The following is a 22,466-nucleotide window of genomic DNA, read 5'->3' as shown; positions in this document are numbered from 1 at the left end:
TTCTTGGAGAAAAAATATTTTAACATGTATTTTTCTAATTTAAATGTTGAAATGTAATGCATTATCTATTTTGTTAGGTTGAATGTGTTTGGCATAATAACCAAAACTTCTAGACTAAGCTGCTTGATAGTGAGAGAGATGCTCCTTACAGGGTGCACTGTCAACTTAATTGATACACTGTTCCCCAGATTGAATTTATTAGCAGATATGTTGCACTGTTTCTTGACAATGTTCTGATAAAGTAAAATATATTCTGAGATGGAACTGCGGACAAATATTAAAAACAAAGATATACTTAAATCTTGTTGTCTCAAACTTTATAATAGAATTTGGTAATTCTACATAATGCCCCCTTTCAATTTCAAAAATTCACCTCTGGAAATCATGGTATTTGATTATTTTTGTAAAGTGGATCATGGTACACGCTTGTCTAAGTTTAAATTTAAGGTGCATTATTTTAAACAATTCAGCTATGTGCATGGGGCATCAGCAGGCTCACCTTCCTAGGTTTAGGTTTTGAGACTGAAAAGGCCATGTACTGCACGATGTGTACAAAGTACTGTGAATAGCTCCCTCCAGCGCTGGCATGTTCCTACATCCTATACACTAGTTCAGGGGTCTCAAAACTGCGGCTCCAGAGCCGCATGCAGCTCTTTGGCCCGTTGAGTGCGGTTCTCCGAACTTGGTTCGGAGCCCCTGCTCTTGCGCCGGCAACCGGGCTGTGGAGACGGCGTGCCTGAGAGAGCGGGCAAGCGGGTGCGCTGGAGCGCTGTCTCCCCCCACACCATGGAGAATGGCAGGGTCCCCCTTTCCCTTGCCCTCAATGGTTGGGAGGCTAAAGCCTCCCTTTCCCTCTAGCCGCGCGATTGCTGGGCGGGCGGCTCGGCGGTTCCTGCCCCTCCCCATCAGCTGTTGGGCGGTGTGGGCTTCCTTTGGTAGACCTGGCCTCCGGCTGAGTCCCATTGGGAGGCCATGTCTACCCACTGGCTTTCTTGGCAGTAGTCCTGGACTCCGAGGAGGGGGAAAAGTCCCCCTTCAGAGGCCAGATCTACCAATTGGCTTCTATGGGCCTCCGGAGGCCAGGTCTACTGCCAAGAAAGCCAATGGGTAGACCTGGCCTCCCAATGGGACTCAGCCGGAGGCCAGGTCTACCAATAGGCTTTTATGGCAGTAGACCAGGCCTCCAGACGAGGACTCTAGACGGGGAGGGGGAAATGGCAGGGACTTACAATTTAATTTTTATCAATAAATAAGATCACTATTAAGTATGATATCAAGTTTTATTCAGTGTACCTATAGTTTAATTAAGACTTAAAACTTTAATTAAAGTTTATTAAGTTAATAAACAGTGTACCTACCTATATAGTTTAAGTTTAAGAAATTTGGCTCTCAAAAGAAATCTCAATCATTGTACTGTTGATATTTGGCTCTTTTGACTAATGAGTTTGCTGACCCCTGCACTAGTTCAATTTGAGAGTAGAAACTCCTGCAATAGATTGTAGTATTTAGTTAACTTAATATCTTAATATTAGTTTGGTTCAGATATGAAGTAAAGCCATGATTTATTTAACTAAGGAGTGTCCTATGATAGTATACCCCCCCCCAACCAGAGTTTAATTAAACAGTGGTTTTGCAGGACCTTTGTCTGCTTAACTTCATTAAGTAGAAGCAGTAAAGTTAATGAGACAAGGTTGAAATTCACATGCTTTTGAGGTGAATGATTTGTTGATGAAGGAAATTAGAATTTTCCCCTCCAGTTAGCTGGAGGCCATTAATTGTGCTAAAGGGCAACTGATGCCTCCCTGGCTTCATAGGAAAACTTAGGCACATGGAACTGCCTTACCTGTTCCCATTCAGGCTTTGGAAGACTTCCCCCTTTTTATGAGCTGTGTTGAATATTGCTACTATAATCATAATACGTTCTACCATCTGGCAGTTATCCTTTCAGAATCTAGTGTTCTTTAGTGCACAATATGACAGAGGATGTGATCTTACTGACCCTGCAGATATGCCTGTATCTATATATCTAATAGTGAAGTATGCCTTCTGCCTGCGAATAGCTAAATTTGCAGAAAGAGCACACTAACCCCAAACAGATCTTTCTGCAGAAAAATCTGACATTTTAAAAATAATTGGGGGAGGGTTGAATTCCCTCAGTTACCTCAGGGTGCTGGCAGCAGTGGCGCAGCCCAGGTGTGGCTCCTGGTGGGGGCCTCAGCCCGCCCACCTGGAACAGTTCCAGTAAACCAAGGGAGGGTGTGTGGGGAAAGCTCTGCAGGCCATTTTGAGAGTACGGGGGAAGCCTCTGCACATGGTTTGAGTGCAGGGGAAGCCTGTGAACCGTTTTGTGTGTGAGAGAGAGAGTGCGGGGGGGGAAGCATCAGTGTGCCATCAAGAGAAAAAAAGCAGGGAGGAAGCCTGGGGCACCATAGAGAAAGTGTGTGTGTGGGGGAGAAAGCCTCTGTGACCTTGAGAGGGGGGAAGTGGGTGGAGCCTCGGGGTGCCGTTGAGAGGGAGGGTGCGGGGGAGCCTCTGCCCACCCATCTGCAAGTTTCTTGCGGGTCTCCACTTGTGTATTCTATTAGCCAGATTCTTCATTTCTGTTATTTCAAACCGGGAGTCGTTTACTTGTTTAGCAGGAAGTCACTGAGTCTTTTAAGGCACTTGCTTTTATCACAAAATAGCTTCCTATTTCCTCCAGATTTTTTTGGCCACAGACCTCTTGAAGACTGTCGGCCAAGTATTGCTTTACAATTCCTCCTATTTTACTTCTTTTGGCCTAGTATATCTACAAAAGTTATAATAAAACCAGTATAAACTTAGTAAAAAATACAACTCATCATAATAGGATTACATTGAAGAACCCAAATAAAATTTAAAATGTTATTAAATACATTTAAATATTCTGCAGTGTAACTTTCATCCAAGGATTTTCAGGGCAGGAGTTAGCTTTTCAAACAGGTCTGAAGTGTTTAGAGTGATCTGTGTCCTGTTTCCAACAACATACTTTCTAGCAGAACTTTGCTGCTCTGTTCAATGTAAGGCTGATATAACCATGAAGATAAGTAGACCATTAAGAGATCTTGGTCAGTAGTATGTGCAATCTCTTGCACAATAGTTTGTTTCAGCTTTAATTCCTTTGTGTACATTTCTAGGAGTTTGCAAGAAACTTCATCTGAAATAAAAAGCAAAATCAATAATTAGTTCTAAAGTTGAATCTCCCTTTAAATTCCCTTTCTTATGATACCAAACATTAAAATATTAAAGATTCTCTTCTCTCTATATTAAATTTCCTACCCTTATTCACTTTATCATCTTAGAAAATTAAAGAACAGCAATTTAAGGGCCCAAAGTGAGATTTGTCTACCCTAACCATGCTGAAAATATTTAATATCAGATCAAAGTTTGAAATCACTTCTAATTTAATTGTATGCAAGACAGAGAATTATTGATTATGAAAGTACAGTGCACAGAGCATTCTCCCCTGGAAATTGATAATTTCCTCATAGAACTGCAGTTACGTTCTCATGAGCTACACTGAATTCTTTGCAGGTATTTTGGCTATTATTTTCAACTAATAGCTGGCACCTCAAACTGGAAAGAGAGAACAATTTCAAAAGAAGAATGTACTCACAGAAATAGGGTGTGGGCCATGTGTGGAATAGTAGTGTCCTGTGGTCTCCATTATGGTATTTTTCCAAGTCACAGATTCCTTTAGTGGTTGAACACAGCTTTTTCATTTTCTGGTATATTTTTGTCTTAACAGAATTTTGGATAAATGCACATGTCAGGTATTTTATGTAAGAACAGAGGCCACCGCTCATTTAACAGTAAGCGTATGTCACATCAGGTTGTTTGATTCATCTGTTTACCTAATTAGGAGATTTCAGTACTAGAAAAAATTTCTACCAAGGAGCCTAGAGAACTGGGGTGGAGATAAAACAGTGAGTCAAGGTGTCTGGTCAGGAGGTGACATTCTCAAAAGTGTATTTGCAAGTGATGAAATGCTTTTAAGCCACCCTTGTAGCACTTCTGAATGGCTCGCATAAAGGTAGACATTCATATTCATCTTGATGCCTTGTTTAGGTCTCCTATGAATGGATGATAACTCAACAGGCATATCAATGCAGTTACTAAAAAAAGACCTATTATTTACTAGCTCAGGGTGTGGCCTTAGTCTAAAAGATGAGAAGAATGTAGCAACTATGACTGTGAAGAAAAGTACCATATTTTCAAATGTCCCAAGTAGTTCTGCGCAGTATTCTTCCAACTCTACATTATAATCTGGTGGCATTCTTCTATCATCGGAGGCAATGTTATCACATTCTATATCCAACTTGTCTTTCAACCTAAAGAAAAATATCCTTCAGTATTAAGGACAGTGATCTTGCTTGTGGGTTTCCTAGGGGCACCTGGTTGACCACTGTGTGAACAGACTGCTGGACTTGATGGGCCTTGGTCTGATCCAGCAGGGCTTTTCTTATGTTCTTGAAAGCTTTTTACCTTCTTCCATTTCTAGGAATAAAGTGCCAGGTTTGACCCATGTATTCACAGACTTAAAGAAACAGACTGCTTTAGGTGCACTTAAGAAAGATTGTACCTGTGTACAGGGAGTAGTTTGTATACCAGCACACAGGATATTTTTTTCTTGGTGCATAACAGTAAGTAGTTTGTTAATATAACTATTAAACTTGCATGATGTGGACATTTAAAAGGCCGCCAGCTAACTGAAGAGTGACGGCAAGATGACCTTTGTATGGGTAGAGTGGACAATTTTTTTCCAGTACTTACTGTGTAGCGATTTTGTTGTTCACAATTTTGGTAGCACTGGTAAATCCATTTTCATTCAGTGTCTCCCACTTCATTATTAAATTATGCCAGTCGGCTGTATTATCTTTAATTTTTCTTGCACTGACTGATAACCCAGGCGTCTTAGGAGTACCTATGCAGAAACACAAAACCAAAAGTCCTTTAAAGGAGAAAAATTAAAATCAGCCACAGGGTTCTATTTTAAAAACTGTCTCCTGGGTTTTTACATCATGCTTCCAGTCGTGATTCCCTAAAACTCCTGTGTGCTTTTTCAATCTTGTACATAGAGCCCTGACCTGGATGGCCCAGGCTAGCCCAATCCCGTTAGATCTTGGAAGCCAAGCAGGGTCAGCCCTGGTTAGTACTTGGGTGGGAGACCACTAAAGAAGTCTAGGGTCTCTATGCAGAGGCAGGCAATGGAAAAACCACCTCCATGCATCTGTTGCTTTGAAAACCTTACAGGGTTGCCATACGCTGGCTGAGACTTGATGGCACTTTCCACCACCACACAGATAGAACTTGATGTTTAATGTGTGTCAACCTGCTACTGTCAGGTTGTGCCAATATTTGCAAATGTTATCAGTGAATTTACTCAGTGGAAGAGCAAAGAACCAGGGACTTTACTCTTTGAGTTCCTGAGCTTACTATGTCACTTTAGGAGAAGGAATGCTGGAGAAGGAATTCTAATGGAGAATCTAGTCACTTTAGTGGAGAAGGAATTCTATTTCTCTGGCTACTTTCCCCCTATGTAGAAACAGCCACTGAGTATACTGCACAGAGTATACAAAGAAAACACTGATATCTCTCACTGCAATGTCTGATTAGTAGCCTTAATTTTTATGTACATCTAAACCACGTGTTGGAGGCCCTTAACAGACAACTGGGGAGTTTGGGTACATCTGCTCTTCTAAAACTATTTGCCATTGGGCATATGGAGCATATATAATTAGTGTAGTGGATAGGAGGTTGGACTTCAATGGAGATGATCCGAGTTCAAATTTTCCCTCTGCCATGAAGGTCTCTGTGTGACACCCATTCTTGGCCTAACCTGCCTCATGGGATTTTGGTGTGTTCGTAGATAAAACTGAGGAAAGGAAACCCACCTGTCAGCCGCCTGGAGGAAGGGCATGTGTGTGAGATTTTGCCTGACTTATGGTGACCCCATAGGATTTTCAAGGCAAGAGATGTTCAGAGGTGGTTTGCCATTGCCAGCCTCCACATGGGCTGAAAGAGTTCTGAGAGAACTGTGACTGGCCCAAGGTCACCCAGCAAGCTTCATGTGGAGGAGTGGGGAATCATACCTGGTTCTTCAGATTAGGGTCAAGTCTTATTTCTCAGAGTGGATTCTAGATATTCTTGAACATACACAAAGCTTTAAGGTAGCTCAAAATATTGTCGAAGGCTTTCACGGTCAGAGTTCATTGGTTCTCGTAGGTTCTCCGGGCTGTGTAACCGTGGTCTTGGTATTTTCTTTCCTGACGTTTCGCCAGCAGCTGTGGCCGGCATCTTCAGAGGAGTAACACTGAAGGACAGGAGACACTGTCCTTCAGTGTTACTCAGTGTCTCCTGTCCTTCAGTGTTACTCCTCTGAAGATGCCTGCCACAGCTGCTGGCGAAACGTCAGGAAAGAAAATACCAAGACCACGGTTACACAGCCCGGAGAACCTACGAGAACCAACTTTAAGGTAGCCCTTAACCATTGCCCTTTACTTACCACAAGTGCCAGCTAATGTTTGTATATGCTACAGAAATATTTACCTATTATTTGCACAGGAAATAAGGAAAAAACGGAAAATCTTTCCAAGTAATCATTTAAATATGAAAAATCTGTACTTTAGGTTATAATCCAGAATAATTGGATTTGTTTGGTCCCTGTTATTTGTTTACAACAAATATGCTTAGTAATATGTATGAGTAAGCAGATTAATGAGTAACTAAGAAAGTTGCTTGCCCTGACCTGGATGGCCCAGGCTAGCCTGATCCCGTCAGATCTCAGAAGCTAAGCAGGGTCAGCCCTGGTTAGTATTTGGATGGGAGACCACCAAGGAAGTCCAGGGTTGCTGTGCAGAGGAAGGCACTGGCAAACCGCCTCTGTTAGTCTCTTGCCATGAAAACCCCCCAAAAGGGGTCGCCATAAGTCGGCTGCGAATTAAGGGCACTTTACACACACAAATAGCACCACAGTAAGCCAACCTAAACCAATGAGTTGAGACTGGAGTCACACTGCACTGTCTGAAAGCCACCTCGAATAGGAATCCCGGCTGAGACTCTTGACCTTTCCCTGCAAAGCCACGACCCCCGCCCCAGCTCCCCGCCACGGCCCACCGGGGAGAAAAGCGCTGCGGCCTCTCTCTCCCCCCCCCCCCCGGCACTTACCGGCCATCCTCGCTCGGCCTACACAGACCGGGACTCCGGCCTAGGCCGCTCCCCTCGGAAGTGCGCTCACGTCCGGCTCCGCCCCTCGACCACAGTCCCGCCGCCGCCTCCTGCAGGCCGCGCTCACGCTGGGCTTCCCTTTCCCGGCGCTGCTGGGGCGGGGGGACGGGGACGGTCCGTGCCCACCCCGAGGACCATGAAGGGTCCCGGGCCCTGCTGAGGTGAGTAGGCGGGCCGGGGCCTAGTCTGGCGGTCTCCATGGAAACGGGCTGCTGGGAGCCTGGTGGTGCCTTTGGAGGCTTCCTGCCCTGGGGTCTCGGCCTCCTGGGAGAAGGGGGGGGGGGACTCGTCGCCCCACCCAGGACTACTTTGCAGAAGCAAGGGCGCTCACACGGACACACACGGAGCTGCCTTCTACTGAATCAGGCCCTTGGGTCCATCAGAGTCAGCATTGTCTACTCAGGCCGGCAGTGGCTCTCCAGGGTCTCAGGCAGGGGTCTTGCACATCACCTCCATGCCTAGTCTCTTTAAGTGGAGATGCTGGGGATTGAACCTGGGACCTTCTGCACGCCAAGCAGAGGCTCTACCACTGAGCCACAGCCCTTCCCCAAACATATGCACACATGAAACTGCCTTATATTGAAGGAGACCCTTGGTCCATCAAAGTCACTACTGTCTACTCTGACTGGCAGTGGCTCTCCGGGGTCTCGGGTAGAGAGGTCTTTCACATCACCTACCTGCCTGGTTCCTTTTAACTGGCGATGCCGGGGATTGAACCTGGGACCTTCTGCATGCCATGCAGATAATCTACCACTGAGCCAAGGCCCTTCCCCTCCTGTCAGTCCAGTCCCCTTAAGACTTCCTATAATCCCCACCCCTTTCCGGAGAATTTTTGTAGCACCTTAAATGCCGGTACATTTATTGTGCAATCCAAAGGAAAAAAATACTCAGTGCACAGCCACTGATAATTACAATATACTGCTGTAATTGTGACATGAACATCAATGTGTATACAAGTTACCAACTTTTCACATTCAGTTAACCTATCTCTGGTTATAAATTCAGTTCAGGGTGATCCTGGAATCAGAAAACACTGTTGGTGATAAGTGGAGCATTCCGGAGAGATGGTTTAATTGTGTTTTCAAGCAAATTTAGTCTTGTTGTAATAAGAGGATGCACACAGAGTTTATAACCAGAGATGGGTTAATTGAATGTGAAAAGTTGGTAACTTGTATACACATTGATGTTCATGTCACAATTACAGTAGTATATTGTAATTATCAGTGGCTGTGCACTGAGTATTTTTTCCTTTGGATTACATACCTTTTATCAGTACATTTATTGTGGCAGAAGCTTTCTGTGGACGAGAATCTTGTGCTTTCTGGAATAAACTAACATAGGGGTTTATTACCGTAGTAGGGTTGGTGTAGGTGATAGGGACACTCTGCACGTGCTCAGAAGTACTCCTTGCAGTTACAAAGCCCTGGCATAGATACTGAGGTGAGGTTCTCGGGAGCAAATTTCTTAAATGCCTCTCAAATGAACGTGTGGGAAATCAAGTCTGTGTTGCAGATTCAGAGTTTGTGAAATGTATTTGCATAGTGCTGCAGAGGGATGTAGTTAGAATTACTCAATGGAGATTAGTTTACCCCTTCTGCACGTTGGGCATCCATTTATATTTGCTCTCTGAGTGCTTATAGATGGTCTTGGGCTTCCTAATAAAATCACTGGCTGTGAGAATGAAAATGGGAGCAGTTAGTTACTTTGCATTAGCTGCTCCAGAATATAGTGTATATCTGGAAGTGATGTAATAGTTTACTACGTTTGTTTACTACGTTTTTCATCACTATTGTGTGTCAGGAGGGGGACAGAATTGTCATTTGTGTCAAATGGGGAGAATCTATCCTCTCTCACTTGTTTGTAGTCTGGAGGTTTTCTCCCCCTGCCCTTTAACAAAGCACAAACCTCTCTCCTGCATCCTTCTCCAGCAGGCGTTAAAGTGGAAAATGCACTCTTCTTAGGGAGCTTACCTTTGTATGAGACACTTTGTTGAATATTGCAGTATGTGTCTGTATCAGCTGTTGTGACAAAAAACTGACCTCTGGGAGTTTCTCCTTAGTGAATGTGCAAATGTAGTTGCATATTTCCTATCCATTGCAAAAATGGCACATTGGTTGGAGGAACTTGGGTGGAGTCTCCTGGCTATAGACTTCTGGTGCTTAGCAGGCCTTCACACTTTAGCAGTTTCTCGCTCTCTTAGCTATGTGGTACTTGTTGAATTGTTCTTCAGAGACATTCTGCATGTGTTACTAATGTTTGTTGCAAACCTTGTGGGAAATAATATATCTCATGGTCTGTTTTTTTTAAGCATAGATATAAAGCCTACATGAAGGTCTGGCTAAGTTGTAATTAATGCGATCTTTCAAAGTATGCCTTCTCATTGCTTCCTCATTTAGGCTACAGGAGAAGAGACCGTCCTTTGTCAACTCCTGCTCCTAGAGAAGAATAACACCAGTAATTTCTAACATGTTGGTCAGCTAGAGAGATGCATCTTGTCTTAGAACAAGGGGTTGAATATGCTAAACTTCTGGGTCTATTATAGCCATAGGATTCTTTGAGGGAATATAGTTGGCAGAGTGAGTGTGTCCATGTTTTACTTGTTCAGACAAGAGACTAATATTCATATTGGAGGAAGGATGTAAATAATAAAGTAAATCCAGCCCCCTGTAAGTGCTTTAAAAATAAATTCCAATACATCTTTTTGGAATAAGAGGCTTGTATTGGTTTTTCAGCATAATCATAATCTCACTGCAATTTTTAAAATGTCAATGTAATTCTAACCGCTTACATTGACATAGTATTGTAGTACAATCCAAGTATTTCATGGATGTTACAACTGCCCTGTACAGTAGGTCGATAAATCAGATTCTATGCAGCTTTTTTAGAAATAAGCCCTAGTTTATTCTGTAGGGGCTGACTCCCATGTAAGCATACATAGAATCATAGCCTTAATTAGTTACAGTAAAATTGTTCGAGTTTGATACTCTAGTTTTCTAGTTTACTTATTTATGAGCTATAGCACCAAAAAACCTGTAGCTCCTGGAATAAAAATAAAGCTCTCTAAAGGGCCCTTTATAATGACGATCGGAGCACGTAGTTCTTGGTGACACAACATGGCTTTCGCATGAAAACTGAGAAATGAAACTAGAGAGCTTTCATTGACTTCTGATGCTGCCCTTACTCTGGCATTGAATCTGATGTCTTTCTTGTTCAGGTAGATGGCAGCTGACCATCCCTGTTTGCAGCCATTACATGCTGCAAATTGCATATGGGGATGCCTTATTTACTGTGTGAAAGATAATTTTATATTGTATGAGAAATCTGGATGGCCCAGGCTAGCCCCGCCTTGTCACATCTCGGAATCTAAGCAGGGTGGGTGGTGGCTAGTACTTGGATGGGAAAGATGTCCAGGGTTGCTACACAGAGGGAGGCAATGGCAAACCATTTCTGTTTGTCCCTTGCCTTGAAAACTCTACAGGTATCCTTATGTCAGCTGCAACTTGACAGGGTTCTCCACTGCCATGAGGAATTGCTCTCTGGATGTGTACAGACTTTCTGGCTGCATAACTGAACTACGCCTGTACGTAGTGAAATTCACAGGATTCAGCCCAGAACGAAATGATATATTAGATCAGGGAATGCCAGGATTTACTGTGTTCTTCTTTTCAGCAAAAGAAGGTGTTTATTTGGGATTTAGCTTTCACTGTATCACACCCTTTCAAAGCAATGCTAGATAGCTAGTTCAGTTTCTTTCAGTCCTATGTGTAGGTTTTACTTGCTGTGGCCTTGGTCCTTTTGCATAGACATTAGTACAGGCAGACTTGGTAGCACAGACATCTGTTACCCGAATTGCTCCTTTATATGGGGAAATTAGCTGAGCAATCGGTAACTATGTATTTATATAGCGGGTTCGCACTCAACTCTACCAGAATCCGTTTAATGAGACCTTGAATAAAGACAGACACAAAGGATTCCAAATTAAATAGTGTTTATATATTCAAGCATTCAATTATGCAGATATCACAGATTATGCATTCAATTATGCAGATATCACATACAGAGAATCTAGGAAATAAAGAGAGGAATAAAGAGACTTTTGCCATGTGGCAGGCAGAGGAGGAAATATACTGCACCTCTCTTCAGAGTAGTTGTCCGTCCTGAATTCCATGCAGCTTTGGGGGATAAAAAGGGGACAGGGGGGGGGCTAGGTGTCCAAGCATGAACACCCCCTCTGGCAGAGTGCCAGGCAGTATGGAGGGGAAGGCCCAAGGGAGAGAGAGCGAATGGGCTGGGAGCACTCCAGTTATACTGTTTTTCTGGGGGCGGAGAGAAGGGCTTCACCCCTCCTAGGTTCCCAGGTGGCAAAAAGGTGACAACAGACTTAATCTGTGGCTGCTGGGGCGGGGTAGTGAGAATTTGGAAATCTATTCTGATTCCAATGGCTTGTGCAATCCCAGGAGAAGTCAGTAGTCTCACTGATTGGCTTAATGGCTTGAAACAAAAGGTGCGATCGCTGGAGATCGTTGCTGAAGAGCGAGTCATTGTTATCTTAATGTCTGCTGAACGGCTTTGCTGAACTAGTCCGATGTTGCAAGGGGGGGCGGTGCTGGTGCAGGCTACATGCCTGGACATTTTCCCTACAATATGGCTTTCACTAGAGCAGGATACACAGGAACATGGTTGCCCTCTGGTTTGCTGGAGGGACTACTTTGGCTGCTGCTCTTTGACTGCTGGTTTCGAGGGATGAAGAGGAGTCCTTTCCATGGCGGCACAGGTTTGCCACTTGGTCTGGAGAGGCTGCTGCACACATCTGCCGGGGTTGCCATGACCAGTCCAGGAGATTGGCAACCCGTTAGGCTACACATCTGCTCGAATGGATGGCTGATATGGGATTTAGGTATTTATTAGATTTTCAGCCTGTGTGATTAAGGCCACAAGCAGACCTGCAAGCAGACCAAGATGGTGTGAGTATGCACAGTGCAGACAGTGGCATCACGAATCCAGTCATTTATGTTAACTCCTATCTAATAATAATCCTTAACATGTAGATAGCACCTTCCAAATGTTCATTGCCCTTTGCATGCATCAGTTGTAACAACAGTCCTGCAAGGCAGGCCAGTAGAATTATCCCCATTTTTTATACAAAGACCTGAAGCTAAGAAAGGACTGACTTGCCTCCAGCTGCCTAATAAACATGTGCCTGTGTCAGAGATTGAACCAGGAGCTTCTAAGCTCTCCACAGTGGATGTGAGGGAAGAAGCTCAAGAAACTCAGCCACTACGTTATGCCACTGAAGTCCTTCAGAAAGTGAAACAAAGACCTACCCTGACCTCAGTTCTTCAGTGCATGCCAGGCCGCCAGGATGGGTGGACCAGGTCTCCCCCACCCCCAGTAAGGGTTTTGCAAGAGGAAGAAGCTAAGCAAGTTTCTAGGGCTGCTTCCTCAAAGCCAGCACGAAGGAAGGCAGACCCTTTTCCTTTTTCATGTCCCTTGCTATTCACTAAATCCAGGAAAGGCTCTTGCTGCTGGTGAGCTGGCAAGAGTATTTGTAGAGCCTGGGTGTCCATGTAGGAAAACAACTGTGTATTGAGTGCTGAATTAGTCACTAGCATCATGAGTCACTTTTATGGCTTGTAAACAGTTTCTCTGGGCAGGATTATTTGTGTCAGTTCTATGGGATTGTGAACAAAATCCAGGAGAAGAACAAGGTTCAAGTTCAGTTATCACCTTAAAGACCAGCAGGACTGATTGGTTATAAACCCTGGAGCTTTGACTCTCGAAGGTTTTTACCCTGGGGGAGATCTGTGGCTCAGTGGTAGAGCATTTGCATGGCATGCAGAAGGTCCCAGGTTCAGTCCCCGGCATCTCCAGTTAAAGGGACTAGGCGGGTAGGTGATGTGAAAGACCTCTGCCTGAGACCTTGGAGAGCCGCTTCCAGTCTGAGTAGCCAGTACTGACTTTGATGGACCAAGGGTCTGATTCATTACAAGGCAGCTTCATGTGTTCATGTGTATCCTGGAAATCTTGTGGGTCTTTAGGGTGCTATTGGACTCAAATCTTGCTCTTATACTGCAGATCATTGCATCTACCCACCTGGAAAAAAAGTAGGCGAATTCCTTAATTCTGTTGGAAAATACAAGAACAGTCATGATTTTTAATTGGACTGGGATCTGGTAGACCTAGGTTCAAATCCCCACTCTGCTATGGAAGCTTACCAGATGATATTGGGCCAGTCTTGCACACTCTCAGCCTAGCCAACCTCGCAGGGTTGTTGTGGGGATAAAATGGAGGAGAACAATGTAAGCTGCTATGGCTCCTGATTGGGGGGGGAAGCAAGGTGCAAATGAAATAATGACAAATATGTGAGAGAATTATATTTTGGTCTTTACCTGTACTGTATTTACTCTTAGTTCTATGGATTCTAAGGCTGATGCGCAACAAAAATGGGCTCTGTGTCATGGGAAATAAATGAAGCGCATCTTTCCCAGGCTTTAGGTAACACATACGGTTGTTGACCATGGCATCGGTGACGCCATCCTTTACCTTCAAGGAGTTCTGCCCCTTGTATTACCTCCTGAACGCCATTCCTACGAAGATCCAAAAGGGATTTCGTTCCATTGTGGTGTACCTCACTGCCCTCGATACCAATGGGGACTACATTGCTGTGGGCAGCAGTATTGGGATGCTGTATCTGTACTGCAGGCACCTAAACCAGATGAAAAAATACAATTTGGAGGTAAGAGTGAACACGTACTGATAAAAGTGTGTGGCTTCATTTTTTCAGAATATAACATTTTTTCAGAATATAACAATTTTTAACATCTGTTAGCTTGCTGTGAGCCAAAGATGTGGAGGTCACTTTAAAAACCAGACAGGAGACCTGTGGCCTCCTAAGAAATTTATTCCTGCATAAGCTTTCCATGGACTAGAACCGAGTTTCTCAGATGCGTGAGGAAGTGGGCTGTATTCTAGGAAAGCTTACGCTGCAATAAAAGTCTTTGAAGTGTTAGGCTGTTACCGCACTAGGTATTCCCAGCGATGTATCAAGAGTTTGGAAATGTTATAAAAAACATCGCTTTATAAGGGTTTTTGGATACTACAGCTAAAAAATGGTTGGAAGACGTCTTCACAGCTAAAGGGGCCAAACAAAGTGCGAACAGTATTTTTTATAACAGTTTCAAACTCTTAATACATCGGTGGGAATGCATGGAAAGTGCGAACAGTATTTTTTATAACGTTTTCAAACTCTTAATACATCACTGGGAATACCTAGTGCGGTAACTGCCCTAGATACCTATTTGTTTTCTCTACGGAAGACTAACGCTTCTTTTCCTCTGGAATTTTATGCAAGTTGATCTTACCGTTGCAGTAACTGAGTTAAGCTTCATTCTCTGCCTAATTGTCTATAATCCTGTTATTCTATTCAGCATGTTTTATAGATTGGGTTTAAGCTGTATCTACTTCTGTATTTCTAAGTAAGCATTTTTCTTGGTGTTCAGCTGTTGCTTTATGTAAACGATTCAAAGACCTTGGAATTCAGCTGGATGGTATTTTACTCGACTAGCCAAACATAGTTTTCGTAGTGGTAGATAGATATTGATTATTTGTTTTATTCATTTATACCCTATCTTCCTTTATGGAGCTCAAGGGGTTGCACCTAGGTTTCCAGGAGATTTCAGATCCAAGCAGTGACCAGGAACGTACATTTTTAACTTCACCCTGGTTGCTGTATCATGTGCCTTCATAACAGCATGGTGTAGTGGTTAGAGTGGCAGACAAGGATCTGGGAGGACCTGGGTTTGAATCCCCCCTCGGAAGATAATTGGGTGACCTTGGGCCAGTGATACCCTCTCTCAGCCTAACCTACCTCACAGGATAGTTGTTGTGGGGATAAAATGGAGGAGAGGAGAATGATGTAAGCTGCTTTGGGCCCCTATCAAGGAGAAAAGTACAATATGAATGAAGAAAGATAATAAACTGTACCCTGAGACCATGGTGTATGTAAAACATGTAACTTAAAAGTGGTTACATAAGGAAAACAAACACAGAGATCCAACAATGCATTTAATTATTTTGGTAGTTTAGTGCTCTGCTTTAAAGAGGCTCACAAAAACATCCAGGTTAAATAATAATATAATTAAGCAAAACCAATTACTTAGAAAAAGCACAAAATCAAACCTTGTGCAGGTTTTAAGTCCACTGACCAGCTCACATGATGCCCGTGGACTAAGAGCTCTTTTGCCAAAAGCCTTATGTTTAGGGTTGCCAGTTCCAGGTTGGGAAATTCCTGGAGATTTTGGGGGTGGAGCCTGGGGGGGAGAGAGGACCTTTGTGCCATAGAGCCCCACCTTCCACATAAGCCATTTTCTCCAGGGAAACTGATCTCTGTAACCTGGAAACCAGTTGTAATTCCAGGAAGTCTCCAGCTCCCCCCTGGAGACGGGCAACCCTATTTATGCCTCTGGCCCTGTCTAGACTTTATACCTGCACACAGAAAAGTGACAGACATACAGGTGAGATGTTGTTCTGCTGACAAGGTGTCCCCCAGTAGTTCTCTCCCTATATTCTCACAAACCTTAGTGGCAGCTAGTTTGATTTCCATCCTCCATTCACACACACACACACCCTTGCTGCTGAAAGCTTTGTAGGTAGGAAGTTTGTGAAGGAGCACAGCTAAGAAGGCTCTGCTCCAAGTGATTTATTTATTTAATACATTTCCCCTCCTTCCTGTAAGGAGCTCAGGGCAGTGTGTGTAGTTCTCCTTTGCTCCATTTTACCCTCACAACAACCCTGTGAGGTAGGATAACCCAAGAGCAAAGGACCGGCCCAAATAAGTTTCAAGGCAACTGGAGATTTGAACATGGGTCTCCCTGGTGCTAGTTCACCACTCTAGCCCCTTCCTACTGGTCGTAGACGGTAATAATAAAGAACTGAACGCACTAGCCCCTACACCACACTGGTATTCTTACATATCTGTGCACAGAATCTGAAGCAGAGTCTCAGAGAATTTGATGTTCTGGGGGTGAAGATCAGAGGGTGGCAACAGGTATAGATGAAGCATTCCTTTGGGCTTCCCAGTTCCAGCTGGCACAGATAAAACGAGCGTGTTTGGGCTTCTATCTGGCAACTTCTTGCCTTAATTTCACAGCCACCTTTTTTGCTCTCTTTTGATCAGGGGAAAAGCGAGTCCATTACAGTTGTCAAACTGTTGAGCTGTTTTGACGATCTTGTTGCGGTTGGAACAGCTTCGGGCAAGATTGCGGTTTTCCAGTTGGTCTCTTCGTTGCCTGGGAGAAACAAACAAGTAAGACCCAAACTTGGTTAAAAGTTGCGGTGTTCAAGACAGGCTCAAATTAATTGGTCAGTTTCCTGGCAGGTGGATTAAGGACATGTGCTTAATGCAGTATTTAGTAAGTACACTGTAGCTTCATGGTAGGGGTGAGGCTTCCCCCCCCCCCCGCCCCAGAAAGTCCTTAATTACACAGGCCATCTTTGTCTGGAAACACGCACCTGTGAAATTCCTGATGCATGTTAAAATGAAATAGCTTGTCTAAACAGAGAAAACCACTGATATGTAAATTGGACTGCAGAGAAAAGCACCAATATGTAAATTGGGCTGTAGAATAGGCTTTTTGCCCATTTCTCCCCTCCCCCACTCAGTTTCTTTGGTACATTCACTTGGGAGTCTTTTTTTCTTTTTTGCAGCTTCGCAGATTTGATGTGTCTGGGATCCACAAAAGTAGCATCACAGCCTTGGCGTGGAGTCCCAACGGAATGAAATTGTTCTCTGGAGATGACAAAGGGAAGATCGTCTACTCCGCTTTGGATTTCGATCAGGTGGGGAGTGTCTCCAGAACGGGTGGCGGTTGTTTTCTGAATCAAAATTGGAGGCAGTATTGGAGATGAGGAAGGCAAAGGACCGCGCTTTATGAGCAATCAGATACGGTTCTGGCCTGTTGGCAATCACATCTTTGATAAAATGTACCATATTCCAGGGATGATAACTAGACAGTGCTGGAGGGATTCTGGGAAGCAGGGCTATCCTGTGTCTTAAGAGCGCTTCATCCTGAAGGAATCTCCTTGTTCGCTTAAGCCACCGGACTAGAGCTTCCTACAAGTGCTGGCATTGTTTAGTTATGCTGGTTTGCACCAGGGGCAGGGCTTTCTCTGTGGAGGCACCCTCACTATGGAACCCTTCCCTAGAGAGAGTTAAGCAGACCTGCGGTGTTTTGGGTTAGGAGACTGGTTAAGACTTTTATTGTGGAAAGTGTGGAAGAAAGGAAACTTTTATTCCCACTTTAAGGGATATTTTATTTGAGCTTGCTGCTGTTATGGATATGCCATTGTTCTTTATGCTGTTTTCACTAAAACACGATTTTATTTTATTTGAATATAATTGTTTTCAGCTGCCATTAGTTGGTATGAGGATTGTCGAAGTCTGTGGCAGGATAGAAGTTGGAAAATTAGAAAATATGTGGTGGAGTTATCCTAAAGTTGCAAACGGGGTGGGTTGGGGTGTTAATGCTTTGATTAAAGTTAGTAGGATTGTTTGTGTTTCCAAAGGTCTTTTAGTTAGGAGAGCTTAATGTGGCTGATACAAAGGCACAGTGTTCCTTTGTGCTAGTAATAAGACATTCAAAAACAGCAGATCTTGCTATGAAAGTCAGTGGCCTGGCACTGACTGGTTTATTTGCTGGTGGCAAAGCTTGTCTGTCAAGTCTGAATAATTTCTTAATGGTTTGGTCCCCTTTCCTGAAATATTCTACAGTTTGCAGTACAGTCTGTTCTTGGCCGGTTGAAAATGATTTAATTTACATTTATTTTGGTGTTTCGGCCTCTTTAGCATGGCTTGGGGGGAGCAGATTTTAGGTAGATTTCATTTCTGTTGTTACTTGGTTAAGGATACGCTTTCATCTTTATTTCCTCCTTTCTCTATATTTGCTGATGTTTTTGTTTTGTTGTTTTTTCTCTGCTTTATTTCATTATTTATCTGGGAATTGTTAAAATAGTGGAGGCACAACTGAGAAAATACTTGTCAAGTCAATCAGCTCCCAGAATATCCAGTAAGTATCCCTCCCAATGTTGGATACCCTAGTGCGTGTGGCTTTTTTGCATTCCACACTTACTTATCCCTGGTGATTCTGGGCAATGACAGTCTTCTTAGCATTTTCTTCTGCACTGTGCCTGTCTTCTGTAGCACAGATTGTGTCAAGGAATCTGAATGAATCCTTGCTCCTTTCCTTAGGGGTGCTGCTTACTGCTTAGAGACAGAGGAAGTCAGTGTAGCATGGACCCCCCCCCCCAGATTCCTGTGGGCATAGAGCAATGGGTGCTTCCAACACAGTGACTTAATTTTCCAAGGTGCATCATCTCCACTCTGTCCCCCAAGTTGGGAGTCTGTGGTATGGAGACAGGGGTCTATGGATCCCTGAAAGAGGATCCATAGAGCAGAAAACACTCACCACGCCTGCTTTAATGCAGCTGTAGTTTTTAAGAGTGGTGGGTCTCTAATCTGGAGAACCAGGTTTCATTTCCTACTCCACATGAAGCCTGCTGGGAGATCTTGGGCCAGTCACAGTTCTCTTAGACCTCTCTCAGCCCACGCGGAAGCAGGCAATGGCAAACCACTTATGAATGTCTCTTGCCTTGCAAACCCTATGGAGTTGCCATAAGTCAGCTGTGACTTGAAGGCACATTCCACCACCAATGTCTTACAAAAAGTCTCTTCTCATGACCACGGTATTTACACTCAATAGTCCAACAGAGAAACTCAGGAGAGCTAACCAGATTACATATCTCAGAGAAGCTCAGGGGAGCTAACAGATTACATTATAATGTACTATACATCTGTTTTCTTAACTAAACACAGCACAAATTCTGTTTTCCTACTGGACCCCGTTTCCCCTAAATATAGTAGTTTGCGAAAGGGGCTTTCTGAAATTTCCCCCAAAGTAGGAATCCAGTGGCACTGAAAAAGGACTAACAGAATTTATCCCAGCATAAGCCTTTGTGAATCTTGAGTTTTCCCCAAAGGGTTGTTTACTCATGTCCCAGTTTATGGTGATTAACAATCTGTGCTCAGCTGTGGGATGGTTGGACCTTGCCTGTCTGCAGGCTTGTTCGAGAAGATCTCCTGAGCCAAGTATCAGAAAAAAGAAGGCTTACTCCTTCTGCATAATGGTGCAGCATGGGCTGAATTCTAGAGGTGCCTACCAGCCACTGGTTCAGTCTGACTAAAATGATCAGGGAACTAGAGCAACTGCCCTATGAGGAGCGGTTAAAATGCTTAGGGCTGTTTAGCTTGGAAAGAAGGCGGATAAGGGGAGACATGATAGAGGTCTATAAAATTATGCATGGTATGGAGAGAGTGGACAGGAAGAAGCTTTTCTCTCTCATAATACTAGAACATGGGGTTATCTGCTGAAACTGGAGGGTGAGAGATTAAAAACTGACAAAAGGAAATATTTCTTCACACAACGCATAGTTAAATTCTGGACCTCCCTGCCCCAGGATGTGGTGATGGCTGCCAACTTGGAAGGCTTTAAGAGTGGAGTGGACATGTTCATGGAGGAGAAGGCTATTCATGGCTACTAGTCAAAATGGATACTAGTCATGATGCATACCTATTCTCTTCAGGGTCAGAGGAGCATGCCTATTCTATTAGGTGTTTTGGAACACAGGCAGGATAATGCTGCTGCAGTCGTCTTGGTTATGGGCTTCCTTGAGGCACCTGGTTGGCCACTGTGTGAACAGACTCCTGGACTTGATGGACCTTGGTCTGATCCAGCAGGGCCTTTCTTATGTTCTTCTTTAACCTGATCCAGCACAGTCAAAAGTATAGTCAGGTTCTTAACTTGGGAAATGACTGTGTTGTGTGTCCATATTATGTCTCTCCAGGGTCGTTGCAATTCCAGTTTGGTCTTGGAGGAGCCAGCTTCAATTGTGCAGCTAGACTATAGCCAGAAAGTGTTACTGGTCTCTACTTTACAGCGAAGTCTACTGTTTTACACAGAAGAAAAATCCGTCAAGCAAGTTGGAACCCAGCCCAGGAAAAGGTAACTCCCATTAAACTTTGATGCAAACAAATATCATTAGTTTCAGATTTGTAGAGATGGGATTTGGACTATGAATGTAATTTGACATAATTATTTGCATAAAATATTTTATGTTCAACAGACTTTCTCTGAAGCTGTTAAGTAGATTGTTTGAAGTCTGATGGTTTTATTACTTTTATTATTCTAGAGAGAGATAACTGTGCTTATCTGAAATTCCCTGAGTTCTACTTGTCATGAGCAGGACATTAATATCCCATGCTGCTCTCTTTCCCTTCTTCTTGGCTTTTATCCCATGTTCCCTGGGTCTAATTCAAACTTCCCCATCCATTCATATACTTCCGTCTGTGTGTTGCTTGCCAATAAAGCTCTCCATATTTGTTTGCAGAGCAAAAAAATTTTGGAAGCAGAATAAGTTCTGCCAAATTCTCTCTGCTTTCATCATATTCTTACATTATCGAGGTTGAAAATAGCTATGATCCTTCTTTTTGTGAGGTGGGGACGCTTGATGAGGATTCAGGGTACCCCGTATGTAAACAAAAATCACTTCTGTGTGCACACATGTGAGTGTTGATCACTTGATTTCTTACCTGGCTGCCTTATTCTGGCTTTTGCCGTGAATAAATTTATTCAGTTTATTCATACCTGGCTGCCTCTCTCTGTACCATGCCCTAAAATGCTTCTAGCCCTCAGAATAAATTTCTATGGGCTGCAACAGGAAGGGAGCTGGCAAAGATCTGGCATGCACCTAGAAGATGGCACATGGCTCTCTGAATCCTGGCTTACCTTCTCCCTGCTCCTGTATTACAGGTAATTAATTACAAATATTCTATGATTGTTTATTCGTAGCATGAGACTCCTTTTTCGTTCAGTGTTGCAGCATTTTCAATTTATGTTTAGAATGATGTTTCCCAGCCTGTCCTGCTGGGACACTAAAATCGTCTGCTGTGGTGGTCTCTTTTTATCCTCTCCACCCTACCCTCTGGTGTAATTATGCATTTTGCCAATGCTTTTGCTTTTCAATTTTAGCACCGGTAAAATCGGAGCATGTCTTATCCCTGGGCTGTGTAAACAAAGTGACCTGACCCTGTTTGCGGCAAGGCCTGGGATTCGCCTCTGGAAATCGGACGTCCACGGGACTGTACAGGCCACTTACATTTTGAAAGACGTTTTCGTCGCTGGGATGAAGCCTTTTGAGTTGTATCCCCGGATGGAACCCGCAGACAAGGGAAGTTACAGTTTCCCTGACAGGCAACTCGGGCTCATCTCTTGCTTTTTCCAGGAAGGGTGGGTGCTCAGCTGGAACGAATACAGCATCTATTTATTAGACACCATCAATCAGGTGAGTGAAACCAACAAAGCCAGAAATTAATACTATTTTATAGATATGTCAAGACTTAATTGCAATAGAAATGAAGCAGCAAATACTGGCTAATGGTAAAGATACTTTAATTACAAACTTAGATAGCTGTTTTGACTGCAGAGATATTATGTATGTTTGATAGGTATAAAAGGCGACCATTTTCCGAATATATTGTATGCTTAGTTTGCCTGAGTGACGTTTTTCCCTTGTCTCATAATTAGGACAACTGGAAAGTAGGGTAATGTAGTCTGCTTGAGTTGTTCTTTAATCTTTGTTTCTTTAATCATATACTGGAAATCTTAATTCCCCCCCTTCCTGTCTTTTCTTTCCTTTATACGCCTTTTATAATAATAAAAATAATTTTTAAAAACCCAATAAAGCTGTGTTGGAGTGGTGGCGGAAGGTGCCATCAAGTGGCAGGCAACTTATGGCGACCTCATAGGGTTTTCAAGGCAAGTGATGAACTGAAGTGGTTTGCCATTGCCTGTCTCTGAGTAGCGGCCCTGGGCTTCCTCAGGGGTTTCCTATCCAGATACTATCCATGGCATACTCTGCTTAGCTTCCGGGATCTGACAGGATCGTGCATTTGTCGCTTGTGCATTTTAACATCATGTCAGTGGTCTGAAGGGCTACATTACGGCGATGTAATAATATTATTTTATATCAGTCTCTTCCGCACAAAGGTTTTGGCGTTGTGACCGTTATTAGCACAAGCTCGGAAGTAGGAAAGGTTACTTGAACTAGATATATGGTCTCGCAAAAAATACGGTATATCATGTTGGTGGATAAAATATCTTTGTAAAACA

At 43.5% G+C, this 22,466-nt stretch overlaps 2 protein-coding genes across 2 annotated transcripts in view; one reads left to right on the top strand and one right to left on the bottom strand.

Moving 5' to 3' along the window:
- Nucleotides 1–2,888: 2,888 nt before the first annotated feature.
- On the bottom strand, nt 2,889–7,445 carry CINP (cyclin dependent kinase 2 interacting protein). Its single transcript, XM_056851279.1, has 5 exons — nt 7,256–7,445; nt 4,792–4,942; nt 4,226–4,349; nt 3,635–3,758; nt 2,889–3,175 (listed from the first exon to the last, which is right to left on the bottom strand). Exons 1-5 carry the CDS (start codon nt 7,443–7,445, stop codon nt 2,973–2,975), a joined length of 792 nt encoding a protein of 263 aa, XP_056707257.1. The 3' UTR covers nt 2,889–2,972.
- The window catches only part of TECPR2 (tectonin beta-propeller repeat containing 2), a 69,462-nt gene continuing 54,349 nt past the window's right edge, over nt 7,354–22,466 (top strand). Inside the window, exons 1-6 of the mRNA XM_056851766.1 lie at nt 7,354–7,406; nt 13,734–13,981; nt 16,421–16,549; nt 16,951–17,082; nt 20,143–20,300; nt 21,327–21,639. Coding sequence (XP_056707744.1) covers nt 13,763–13,981; nt 16,421–16,549; nt 16,951–17,082; nt 20,143–20,300; nt 21,327–21,639 — 951 coding nt within the window. The 5' untranslated portion in view covers nt 7,354–7,406; nt 13,734–13,762. The remainder of the gene's footprint in view (nt 7,407–13,733; nt 13,982–16,420; nt 16,550–16,950; nt 17,083–20,142; nt 20,301–21,326; nt 21,640–22,466) is intronic.

This window comes from Euleptes europaea, chromosome 6 (assembly GCF_029931775.1).
Source record: "Euleptes europaea isolate rEulEur1 chromosome 6, rEulEur1.hap1, whole genome shotgun sequence".
NCBI lineage: Eukaryota > Metazoa > Chordata > Lepidosauria > Squamata > Sphaerodactylidae > Euleptes > Euleptes europaea.
Note: the sequence above shows the minus strand (reverse complement) of the source record. Positions and strands in the feature narration are given on the sequence as shown.